The 12,724-nt window shown below is 46.3% G+C and overlaps 2 protein-coding genes across 3 annotated transcripts; both read right to left on the reverse strand.

Annotated features, from left to right (window-relative positions):
- Positions 1–1,406: 1,406 nt before the first annotated feature.
- On the reverse strand, positions 1,407–4,561 carry LOC308158628 (LIM domain transcription factor LMO4.1). 2 transcript variants are annotated; one of them, XR_013937465.1, is made up of 6 exons: positions 4,256–4,561; positions 2,970–3,210; positions 2,776–2,872; positions 2,370–2,528; positions 1,924–2,125; positions 1,407–1,774 (listed from the first exon to the last, which is right to left on the reverse strand). XR_013937465.1 is itself a non-coding variant. In XM_080532291.1 (5 exons), exons 2-5 carry the CDS (start codon positions 3,182–3,184, stop codon positions 2,117–2,119), a joined length of 480 nt encoding a protein of 159 aa, XP_080388417.1. In that variant the 5' UTR covers positions 3,185–3,210; positions 4,256–4,561; the 3' UTR covers positions 1,407–2,116. The 2 variants fall into 2 exon arrangements, 1 of the variants encoding a protein (XP_080388417.1); XM_080532291.1 differs by having other exon boundaries at positions 1,407–2,125.
- Positions 4,562–9,125: 4,564 nt separating this feature from the next.
- On the reverse strand, positions 9,126–11,120 carry ccn1l2 (cellular communication network factor 1, like 2; the record flags this gene model as incomplete). The annotated part of the gene is made up of 5 exons (XM_080530615.1): positions 9,126–9,428; positions 9,647–9,849; positions 9,976–10,329; positions 10,529–10,742; positions 11,049–11,120. The coding sequence occupies 5 exons, from the start codon at positions 11,118–11,120 to the stop codon at positions 9,126–9,128; spliced, it is 1,146 nt and encodes a 381-aa protein (XP_080386741.1).
- Positions 11,121–12,724: the final 1,604 nt, after the last annotated feature.

Below are 12,724 nucleotides of genomic sequence, written 5' to 3' on the forward strand. Positions count from 1 at the left end.
CAGTAGGATTTTAATAGAGATGTGTGCTTTAATTCCAGCACATTATCAGATGCTCATAAACCTTCACTTTGGCCCCTTAACAGATGCCCAACAGTCATGAGATAGAGATGATCTTCTCTGCAGCACTGCTGGCTCTGAGAAAGTGGATCAGCATCGTAGGAGAGCTGGCCAGATACAGTAGACTCTATTTTGGATCTCTATCAGAGGAGTGGCTGGGCAGAAGAACACCACTTTGGGCCTCGATCCTTTTCATCAGCTTGTATATTGGATATCCTGGCTCATGTTCTCATCTTCACACAGCATGAGGCGTGGAAGCGAAGGCAATTACACTCATCTGCATGTGTTAATATGATTAATTAGCAAGAATAAACACTTTCCTATGACAGAAGCTACATGGTGAGCCACACACCTGCAAAAACCCTGATAAAAGACAACGCCTCATGGCAAAGAAGCTTTTTTTTTATGAAACCTGCTAATTGGCATCTGAAAATGCTTCAGCTAATTAGTAATATGCAGATGAGGCTTGATTGGTTTGAATGCAAAGTGTAACTTGTGGTGCAATGGGATTCAAATTGTGCAGAGGTTTTATTTCCTCACTATCTAGATATGAGGATAATTGTAATTGTGATCATTTGCATACGGTAATGAATTTGCGTGATGCTTCTCAATCAAACATGGGATAAATAATTGATGCCGAATCAGCACCTACCATGACAAGTGGGACTTTTTAAATAGCTTAGCACATTAAGGTGCAATTGTGATGGGTGCCGTACTCCAAGCCAAGGTGTTAAAGTATGGCAGATGCTATCGACAGCTTCATTGTAGCTGTGTACAGCATTAATCACCTCTCACTAACCAACCCTGTCTATGAGAGCTACCGATTCAAACCCAGCTTTTTTAGGCAAAGGAGTCACAGGAGCTGACAGAACTTATGTCATTTGAGAACTGCACAGAGCAGTGGGAGGTGGGGAACAAGCTAGGCTGTGAGTTTCAATTGCAGCATGCTAAACAGCATAAACATCTGATTGTTTTTTTACACGCTGGATGCAAGAGGAGCCACTCCCCTTTAATTAGCCTGGCTCCGAGATTAGACTTCTTTATTAGAGTCAGCCACGGGATATGCCTAAAGTTCAGCCTCCCAGGAGCCACTGCAGCAAAGATACACGACTCATGTTTAATTGCTTCTGTAAATGGTCAGAGCTCAAGCCCTCTAATTCCATTCCTCAGGGTAATCAGGCATGTTTTCACCATGAAGGGCTCGGGCCAGAGCACAGAGCCACACCAAGTGGGTAACGTGCACTATCACAAGACCAGCACAACTCCTCTGCAGAAGGCCTTTACCTCAGTTCACTTCATGGTACAGTCAAATCTTTTAATAGGATTTTTTTTCATTTTTTTTGTGCAATTTTACATATTGACCAAGCATCCATGATTAAAATGGATGGGACATTCAGGAAATATAACTTTACTGGGAAACACACAATACCTTTATAAAAAAGAATGTACATTTTTCCTCATTCCTGGACCTTTGCCTTCCGCATAGGAGGTTCTAAAATGATAAAGTGAGACTAGGATAACTACAGATAAGAAGTCATTGACAAGGATTGTTCATCATTAAAGTAATGGGATATTCCTGACAAACGCATATGACATAATTACATTAAGAGCTTCTGAGTGGTGGTCCACCAAAAAAGCCTCTTGGTGTCTTCTTGATCTTCTTCATCACCACTGAAGCTGTCCACAAACACCACACCTTCCACTTTCTGAAAGAGGCCTGGTGATGCACACAATTGGGTGTCCTTTACAAAAAACGTTAGATTCAGTCCTCAAGGCATGTTAGCTTGATGTGGTCTATATATCGTCTTTGAGTGGTGGGCAGACCAGCACTACATCACATACAACTCAACATGACTGTGTACGCACTGTATAGGTTACTTCTCAGGGTTCAAGGTTGATACTGTGAGTAACAATGACCTCCAGGTCGAGAGACACAGAGGGTGACGATGGACCCACAACAACAGCATCGGGGAGCAGGATGGAAGAAGGGTCCTCTGGAGAGGAGCGAAGGATGAAAGGGAAGGATGAAGCCACACCGACCGGCCCGCTCTCGTCACACTCAGCACACCTACAGACACGAGCAGGGAGGGAGAAAACCGGGTGAACAGGATGTCATAGAATCATCCCTCTCAGAGTACTGCACCTTTACCGTATCGGATGTTATGGTATGACTACGTTCTATAGAAAGTGAGTAACTCGATTTTCTTGATGTCTTTCACGAGGCCCCTATCGTGAGTCTAATGTTCATCTGTACAGTGTGATGCCGCCCCCCCCCCCCCCCCCCGTGGTCCTGATCCTGGCCCCTGTCTCACCTTCTGGTCAGGCAGCACAGGGTTGCTCTGCAGTGGGGGGAGGTGGCCGCTGTGCAAGGCCGCCCCGGGCCGGTCGTGTTCACAGAAGATGGCGCCGTTGACGTAGTGGAAACGGTCGCCCGGCACCAGTCTGTTTCTACAGGTGGAACAGCTGAAACACTGCGGAGGAAAGAGAGCAACAGGGGATGGAAACCGTCCTCCTTAAACCAGCTGAAACCTGCCACTGAAATCCACCCTCTAATTCACTGAAGAAATTAAATGAACATTCAATCATTTTTTATTTTTTTTTAAAGGTGAGTGCTTTTTCATGTTAGCAATTATGACTTCCACGCAAACATATTGTAGCATGCGCTAGTGATGACAGACACAGGCTTCTAGAAGGGCACCTCTTGGCCAGGGGTCTTACCTTGAGATGATAGACATTGCCCTGTGCCCTCATCACCATCTCGTTGGCAGGGATAGACTGGCCACAGGCACTGCATGCCCCACTGTGCCCAAACAACCTGCAGACACAAAGCAGAGGCAGCTCAGTCACCTGGCCTTGGAGAAGAAAAGTCTCCCCCCACTGTTCCCTCCCTGGAGAGCCATATAGGACCTCACCTGATATAGTCACTCCGACACAGGATCATGCCCCCTTTGCTGTAGCAGGTGGTGCCAATGTCACCCAGCTGTGCATGGCAGCAGGAACACTTGAGGCAGCGCGTGTGCCAGTAGCGCTCCATGGAGAAGAGCAGGAAGCGGTCGGCTATCTTCCCCCCGCATCCTGCACATGACCTGGGGGGAGACGATCCACCCGGCACCTGACTGTTCACCATGCTGGGCCCACAGGAGCTTCTGGAAGCTAAAATAACAGCATAACACTTAATAGTAATAATAATAATAATAGCTTAAATGTATATAGTGCTTTTCACAAACCCAAGGTCGCTTAAAGTACTTAGAGTACTTAGAGTACTCTGTATTTCAACAATAATCTCGCTAATAATTGCCTCATTCGTTTTTGTCCTCATTACCAGCAACAGTTTGAGGCAGTTCAACAACTAAAATTAAATTAAGGAGAGCATAAACCTATACACAGCTTAAACTGTACAGAGGTTAATCAACAATCACTGTCAGGAAAAAGGCACTTGAACAGCTCACAAGCCAAGACAAGTTAACTGAGTTATATGGTTGTTGAATGAATGGCTTTGGATATACTGTAAGGGATATCTTGCCTGCGTCACAACAAATCCTTATAGATGGACATCTGTATGTTATTGAATAACATTTCAAAAACTATATTTCCAAAAACTCTAATTGTATCATATACAAATGTATTGTTGTCCTCGAAATAAAAATTAAATGTGGCCTATCCTTCAAGTTTATGCCTTGTCATTTAGCAGTTATAGATCTGATAGCTTTTTAAAAATCGTGTGTTCACATTATTATATATATTATTATTCGTTTGCATGATAGGTTTATTTAGTTGGATCAAATGCCATTAGAGACAGATAATGTGATAAGTAACAGAACAGACCCACATTTAAATCAAGCGCAAAAGTGAAGCTTATCTATTGTTGATCATTTATTTTCTATCTGCAACATTTGTAGCAGATGTGTGTTATGGATGTTTTATAGAGAAGTCATATAGGTATTCTGATTGAAACACGTGTGTGTGAAACTAAACTACTGGTAAGGCACTGAGCAGAAATCAGAGCCTTGAGTAAGACAATTGAAGTGCGATGAAGGCTATTTACTTTTGCACTCATAACTTTTGATTACATTTTAAAACACAATGCAGGGAGGAGAGGACTTGCAGCCTCTTTTGATCATCAAATTATTTCACGCATTACGCATCTAGACTATAGTAGGCTACCCATAATCTATTACGCACGAGATAAGATGCTCACCTTGACGTTCCAGTGGATTCGGACACGAAGAAGTTTAGTAGGACAATATCCCAGGTGTCACGGGGGCGTATAAGTCGTACAGTAGTTACAATTGACTACAGAATAACTACCGCTTCTCTGATATCCATACTCTATCAGCTCGCAAAAAAAATGATAGAGCGAAACATTGGTAACGCAGCGACGATGACGTCAAAAAGGAAAAGCCCAGGTTATCAAAAATAATGTAATAACATAGGCTATATACGAGTTTTAGAGAGGTGGCTTTGAGTAGCTTTTAAAACAGTTGTTCAGATTTATCAGTCAGTACTCAACTACTCCCAACGCCTTTGACAGCTTTACCATTTACCAAATTGAGCAAGCGGGTATTTAAATCCCATCTTGGTGACGTTATGGACATGTAACCTGCGCAGCCACTAGCCGGTCAGGGGGCGTGGTTACTGTCAAAATGATTTATGCGTCTGTAGCGGACCATAACCGACCCTCATTAGATTGAACTACTTAACTATTATTGTTGTTTCCGAACATGGTAATTCATTTTACAATCTCCACAGAGATGGCCACTCACAAATGTCCTACATCCACCCCTCACATCATGTTTTCTAAGAGCAACCTAATGTAAAGTATGATCTAATTCGTTTTATTATATCATAAACTGCATCAAGACACTGTATCTTCAGACTAAGATTGTCTGTCTCGAGACAACCGTAATGGCTGGGCTCTTGCTCATAGTCACTCTTCATCATTTCATCTTTGGGGACATTGGGAAGATGTGGACTGAATCCTATTCCAAATCCGTAGATGAATCATTCAAGTAATGTTCAATTGCATTGCAAAACCAATCTTAGCTTTGGCAAGAAATAAGTCCATGGGATGCTCTTTCTGCACTGCATGCGGAGTGCCAGTAGAGGACAGTGTTACCTTGTGTTACACTGTTCAGTGTCCGCCCGTGGAACTTGAGTGTGCTGCCAAAGTGCCACATGACACAGTTTCTAAGTGTTCATTCACTGCTCTTCAGTCTTTTGTGTCTAGTATGTAGTATGTAGTACAGTTATAGGATGAGGCAGTAATGCTGTGTAAAGTGCAACAAGCGTATCACAGTCGAGTACTGTGATTGCTGGGAACAGTCAATTGGGAGTTGAGTTTCATTTAGAGAGCCATTGAGAATGTCATTAGCTCAGAGGGTTATTTTGTCATGTATTATTACAGTTATTTTCTGGTTGTTATTGGGTGTGGGTCTTCTGCTCTGGTTAACCTTAAACCCACACCGCCCACTGCCACTTCCCAGAGGCCCTGTTGATTTCCGACATATTTCCTGTTCCTATGTCAAGGCTATGCTGAAACTCACAGTTCTCTGTAAGGGCTGGACAACACCTGTAACTTCCAGTCTGGTGTCCAGGCCAATATAAACTCCTTCGCAGCATGAGGCTACAGCCAAAACAATCACATTCTGAGAGGAGAACTTCATACAGTATAGCTCACAGCCTTTATGAGAAACACTCCTTCACCTGACGCTCTGCTCAGTGACATGGCAAACCTTCAGTTTAATGTAAACCCTCATTGATCTTCAAAAACGTAAATACTCCTGACTTTATCTTACCCGTATAACCCAATTTAAATTCTCTGCTGTCTCTTGAACCCAAGTATTACACCACTTCCTAATCCCATTGCCATGGCTTTCACTAAAATGCAAGAGCAAACATGTTGTCAAACGTTGTCATGGGACACCAGCTTTAGTGTACAATAACTCTGAGAAAGACCCTCTTTCCTTGAATTTACTATACGAAGTAGCCCAAACAGGCAAACATAGTCCTTAGGGTAAAGGGGTACAGTCAGCGTCATATAGGAGCCAACAGGAGCAGTGGTTCCGTAAATGACGATGATGGCAGATAGTACTGGAGTCTCCATGGTGATGATGGAATGCCATGTGTGCTCTTTGGGTCTTGTCCGTCTGTAGACTAGTGAAGGAATTTGGCCACGGAGCAAAGGGGAGGCCTCCAGGAAAAGGGAATCAGAACCCTATTCCCAGCCATATCTCCAACCAATCACCCGTGTCATACCTAACAAGGTACTGTGTCATACCTAATTCAAAAGTTATTTTATCCAAACCTCAACCCTTACCCTAATCCTGATTTTACCTCCAGCATCTATCTAAACCCTAACCACATTCCAAGCCTTCTCCAACCTCTATCCAAACACCTCAACCCCTTATCATCACCATACCTTCATCCTGATCCACAATCTAAAGTCTAACTCTAGCATGAATGAATGAATGAATGAATGAATGAATGAATGAATGAATGGTCTTTATTGTCATTGCTATAGTACAGGTACCAAACAACGACATTTGGGAGGGGTGGCTCCCCTGGTGCTAGGAAAAAAAAATAATAAAAAAAAAGGGAAAGGAGCTGGTTTACATAAATAAAGGCTATGTACACTATCCACTATACTATACTGTACAGATAAAACGACTAGGGTTGTCATATTGCACATAGTGTTATTGCACATTCATTTAAAGTGTCGCAGTTTGCAGGCTTGAAATGTACACATTTGTGCCTCAGCACTACACCTGATTTTTTTCAATCCAGCAGCTGACATCAATCCGTCCAGACTGTCCAGGGCCCAGAACCTAGGTCTTTGCTGTGTTCAGGGCCTGGATGGCCCTGGGGTAGAAGCTGAGCTTCAGTCTGTTTGTCCTTGCGGCCATGGTCCTGTACCGCCTTTTCGAGGGCAGCCGGGCAAAGTGTTCGTACCCAGGGTGGGAACGAACCAGTAGCACCAGCCATATATCCAACCTGTCTCTCCATCTACTAATTCACATGGATCTTATTAGTATTAGCTTGAGGTCTTAAAACAAACAGCATTTCATTACTGATTAAGACAGATTAGTGTAGGGTGATCAGAAAGCAGACATGAGTAGACCCTTGCTGTGGGATCTGCAGTGTTGCCAGTACACAGGGCAGCCATTCAGAGCAGTACTTTACTTTAGTACTTGAGTGTATTTTTCATCAGTCCACCATAAGTATGGTCCCAAAATATCCTTATTTTGCCTCATAGATATCCTAATTACAAGCTTATATTTACTTCCTGGGAAACACTTTTGATGATGCGTTTTGACACACATACAGTATATACTTATATATAATTTTTGTGTGAAGTAACCCTTTAAGCATTTAGCATGCAGGAGGTCAGTGTACTCCAAGCCAGACAAGACTGTAGAGAGAGGTGGGATAAGACAGGGGGAGGAGGCCAGGGTGTGGAATTTAGGAAGTGTCTGTAATGTTTGTGCTCCAGAGCCAGCCTGTATGTATAAGGACATGAGGGAACATGAACCTGGAGCACGGGCTCATACTGGAGACAGGCCTGCCTCTTCTCCCCTAACCCCAAACAACAGACAGGCCTCTTCTACCCTAACCCCAAACAACAGACAGGCCCTGCATCTTCTACCCTAACCCCAAACAACAGACAGGCATCTTTTACCCTAACCCCAAACAACAGACAGGCCTCTTCTCCCCTAACCCCAAACAACAGACAGGCCTCTTCTCCCCTAACCCCAAACAACAGACAGGCCTCTTCTACCCTAACCCCAAACCACAGACAGGCCTCTTCTACCCTAACCCCAAACAACAGACAGGCCTTCTGCTGGGGAAATGTCAGACTCACCCCTTCAATAAGCCTTTCCCAACACACACTAGCATCCCTGATTGCCAACCAGTATACTGTATAATTAAGTATAGTATATATGATCTGAATCTCAACTCACCATACAATAGCACTGTGAGTTATGATATGCAAAACAAAGTAGACAGACTACCGGTAAGTGTTGAATATTTTTATTTGATGTAACAGAGAATTATTGATGTTTACAGACAATAATACAGACATCTTAAATAATAAAATCTTCCCTCCAGTACAAGAAAGTCTCTATACTATGAGGCAATAAAAACACACCCCTAAAAATGAGGTGATCTCCGAAAATTGACACTCCACGAAGAGTGAAGTCTGCATACTATACTCTATAACCCATATATGACACAAAGGCACACATGTAAACTCTTTCTTTCCTGTTCTTTCATTATCTCCACTCACTCTCTCTCTCACACGCACACACACACGCATGCACACACACACTAAACAGTGAAACACAGTATAATTAATTACAATCATTGATGAATCTGTAGCATGATATCCTGGCCTCAATCTACCATCAATGTATCAGACAAAACGTTTCATGAATGTACAGGTTTCTCATGGTTCTCAAATCCTTATACATTCATTGGCCTCAGCAACTTTCTATCTTACATACATACTCATGTTCCATGTTTCCCTCTGTAGTTATAGAGGGAACTTGACAATGTTAAGAAATAAAAGAATAAATAAAAAGAGAAAAAACATTAGACAACCAAAAGGATTCATTTACATATTTCAACAACTTGATATCAAGGAAGTGACATCACACCATCCGTAGTCTCTTGTTCTGTTCTCTTGAGTGCTGTCCCTCCACTATAACAGTTCTATTACTGGGAGCACTGGGAGCACTGGCTAATGCTCTATATACTGTAGCTACCCATCTCTCATGTGGGATAACTGGTTACAAGGTGGCCAGAGGCCTTAAAGTGCAAGCGAGATTTCTTCCTGGTTGGTGAGAACCAATGGCAGAGGGTGTCTCTCCTATTGAATCTGGCTCTGGAGCGGAGGGGGGGGGGGGAGGGGGGATGGGGTGGGCTCCCAGCCACACTGCCGTCCAGGAAGGGACCTGGAGGCCAGGGCTATCCCAGGCTTGTCCAGGAAGAGGGTGGAGGATAGGAGGAGGAGGAGGAGGAGGACTGGGAGAGGTTGACAGAGGATGCCCAGGGAGGGGGTGTCAAGGCCCTCAGTGCCTGAAGGTGTGAATGTCATTGTGCAGGCTGACGGAGGGCCTGGAGGGTGCGCCGTGACTCTGGCAGCCCTTTCTGCAGTGGCAGCGCTGGATCCACATGACGTTGCGTGAGAAGCCCTCTCCGTCCGGGCAGTGGAAGCGCAGGCGGACGGTGCGGGTGAGGGAGGGGGCGCAGCAGCGGCCGTCGGTGCAGGAGCCGCAGGAGCGGGGGCGGTAGCGGCGTGCCGTGGAGCACCCGGCGAAGGTGATCCTGACCGGCTCCTGAGGACGCACCGCGCGCTGGCACTTCTTCCCCCTCTGGAGACAGAAACAACAGGAGGACAAAACACACCAGTCAGTGACAAGACAACAGAGCTGGGGCAACCCCGCGGCACATTCAACACGGTTATAACGAGAAGGTTGTTATCACAACAAGATGGATCTAGATGGTGTTCTGTGAGGGGGGGGGGGGGGGGGTGGGTCTCATGTGAAGCTCTGCAAGGCGCCTGCAGGCCACGCTGAAGAATGACTAGTACCTTGAGAGCTTGAGTCAGCTGCAGGCCACACTGCCGAACTTGGCACAGGCGCGTCTCTCTGACCAGCCGGCACTCTGCGTTACTGTTGGTGACCCGGCTCGAAATGCCCATCCCGCAAGTGGTGGAGCATTCCGTCCAATCCGTGGTCTGCGGGAAGCACGCGGAGCTCACCAACACCTGGGATCTGGGGGGGGACAGCGCCTCTGTGGAAGGAGGGAGGACAAGAGAGCCGTGAGTGCCAAACGTACGATAGGGGTTAGGCTTACAAGTTGGGTTGGGAGCATGGAAGCATCACAGAACATGAGACGTGGCGGACCGTAGCTATTTACCTTGAAAGGTGACTCCATTGCTGGCCTGGTAGCGCGGTTGAGTCTGGAGCTGGGTGCTGATGTGGTTGGGGAGAGGTTGGGGGTCAGGCAGGGCCGTCCTCGGAGGTTCCTCCGGGTCCTCGCTGATGCGGTTGTCGTCGTCGCAGACCCACTCCTCACAGCAGCGGCCCGCGGGCCTGGCCAGCTTGGGGCGGGAGCAGCGCCAGTCTGGCAGGGGCACCTGGTGAGGGCAGAGCGGCATGCAGCCCACCACCCCGTCCATGCAGCTGCACTGGTGTTGGCAGCTGGGCTGGAAGTCCTCGCCGTGCTGGTACACCTGGCCGCCAAACTCACAGGGCCGACCCTGGGCCTCGGCTTTGGGGATACAGACACATATTTATGAGCTTGGTGAACATATATACCCCCAATAGATTTCAGTGTTGTCATAACCAGTGGCCATTTGGAAACTATCCACTTGAGCAATGAAAATGGGAACGTTTGTTCATTGTTATTATCATGATGTCACTAGAGGTCTCTAGCCTACTGATGTGGGCGGGTGAGTGGCGGTCCGTACCTCGGCAGAGCCCTCTCTCGGGGTCTCCCCCGGCCCCCAGGTGGCAGTGCAGGCCTTTGATGTGGTCGCAGGGCTGGCTGGCGCTGCAGTCCTGGTTGAACTGCTTGGCACACACCTTACAGCAGCCACACTGGTCTGTCACCCAGCTGACCCCGGGTGGGCAGGATGGGGGCGCGGGGCTACAGGAGCACTGGGCGGGACAGTCACTCTTCACCTGGGGAGCAGGGTTGGAAGGGTTAGTGTTAGGGTCAGCAGAGTGGAGGTTAGTGCATCCCTAAAAAAGCTGCATCTCTCACTGAAACATATTCCTCCGAGTTTTTGTGGGCAACAAACGACAATAGCAAAGAAAAACCTTTTTTTGTTGATCCTTATACTCTAGAAAAACACATAGACACAAGGTTCAGACCTACATACACATACCTGTGTGAGGGAGAGTGAGAGAGAGAGGGGGGCAGGGGGAATAGAAAGAAAGCAAAAAGAGACAGGTGGTTATACTGTACAGGACATATTTCAGACTCACCATCACTGCAGCGCTGGAGAGGAGGACAAACAGAGTGGTGACGGTCCGTCTGAAACTAACCACAGAAAACATCCTGGATGCGTAGATGACAAAAATGTGAAAAAAAGAGCGATAAAGATTCCGTTTGAGAGGTCAGGAGGAGGTGGAGAAAAGAGAGAGAGAGAGAGCTGGTGCCTGTGAGAATATTCTGCCCAGAGCCCCGTTACTGTACGTGAGTCCAGAGAAGGGAGTCCAGAGAGGGAGAGAAGTCTGTCTGTCAGGAAAAAACAAAACGATCCAGAGTTATGTGTAAGTGCACTAAAGGGTACACCAGTCTAGGGTTTTCTTTGCTCTCCTCCGGTGTCTTTTGACTCAGCACGGGTCAGAACAGCACAGCACAGCTCAGCTCAGCTCAGCTCCACTTCATAGAGTGATTCCCTCTGTGGTGCTTGTACTTATAGACACTGGTGGACTGCCCCTCTGTGACGTCAGCTCTCCTAAAGGAGGAAGGGAAAGTGTTAGGGGGGGGTGGGGGTGGGGGTGGGGGGGGCGGGGGGGGGGGGGGGGTTGGGGCTGAGTTAGTGGAGGCAGACATTCAAATAGCATCACTACGCTGCCATAATGAGTCGCCTAGGTCATACAATAGACACGATATAGAAACTTCAATTACACTGACTGCTTCCCATGATGATGTTTTCCTAATGCTATTGATGCATGTAGAAACTGCAAGGGAAAGCAAATTGCTGGTAAAGGAAGATTAAGCAAAGCTAAGTGTGAATTGGTGTTTATGGGTAAAGGGTTGTAGTAGCATTCCTTCTCTCTGGCACATAGTATTGTGAAGCAGCATTGGACAGCGGGGGTCACCTCAGACAGACAGATATCAGGAACAGAAAAACAAGTACAGGTGTCGTGGAAACGTTTTGTGGGGAATCCCACTTTTGGCGTAGAATCCATTTTAATACGGGAAGTGGTGATGAAGATAGCAGAGAGATTCCCTGTAAACGACCCCTCCACCAATCAAATGGTCCACGACAGAGTCCCGCCCCCCACAGCCATAGCAGTGAAACACACTCTTTGCTCAGGACACATAAGTTATCCTGTGTTTCCCTCCATCTCTTTCCTAATGGCCACATTCCAGGAAACAAAGGCTTTTCCACAGGTTCCCATGTTTTGTAGGAAAAAACTAAACATTCCCATTGTCATCCCATGGGGACATAAAAAAGTGTTTTGTTCCAAGGGGCAGGAAGGCCCTGCGTTAGGGCCTTGGCTCACTCTATTATGAAACACAGGAAACGTTATTTAGCAGCATTAAGGCCACTTAAAAGCTCGCAGAGATACGGCATGCATATAAGAGAGCTTCTCACACAAGAGAAAAGTGCAAACCCTGATGAGACCAATGTCTTCCTGTGTGTGTGTGTGTGTGTATGTGTGTGTGTGTGTGTGTGTGTGTGTGTGTGTGTGTGTGTGTGTGTGCGTGCGTGTGTGTGTGTGTGTGTGTGTGTGTGTGTGTGTGTGCGTGCGTGCGTGGATCCCTGCTCTGTTTGTCAACCCTGTCCTTACTTAACCCGGTTAACCTTGAGAAACCATGACAACAGGTTCTGACTAAGGAACCAACACCAATGACAAATATTACACAGGAAACAAGTGCTAATGGTTTTTTTTTAGAAGAAGAAACAAAAACAAATACTGGTGTGTAT

The sequence above is a fragment of the Nansenia antarctica genome (assembly GCF_963989245.1).
Source record: "Nansenia antarctica genome assembly, chromosome: 5".
Classification (NCBI taxonomy): domain Eukaryota; kingdom Metazoa; phylum Chordata; class Actinopteri; order Argentiniformes; family Microstomatidae; genus Nansenia; species Nansenia antarctica.

Bases quoted from the DNA above. Each gene is read 5' to 3' on its own strand.
- LOC308158628 (XM_080532291.1), bottom strand. From the start codon at position 3,184: ATGGTGAACAGTCAGGTGCCGGGTGGATCGTCTCCCCCCAGGTCATGT. The intron at 2,873-2,969 runs GTGAGGTCCTAT...TTGTGTCTGCAG, and splicing joins TGTCGGAGTGACTATATCAG to GTTGTTTGGGCACAGTGGGG. The intron at 2,529-2,775 runs GTAAGACCCCTG...TTTCCTCCGCAG, and splicing joins GCAATGTCTATCATCTCAAG to TGTTTCAGCTGTTCCACCTG.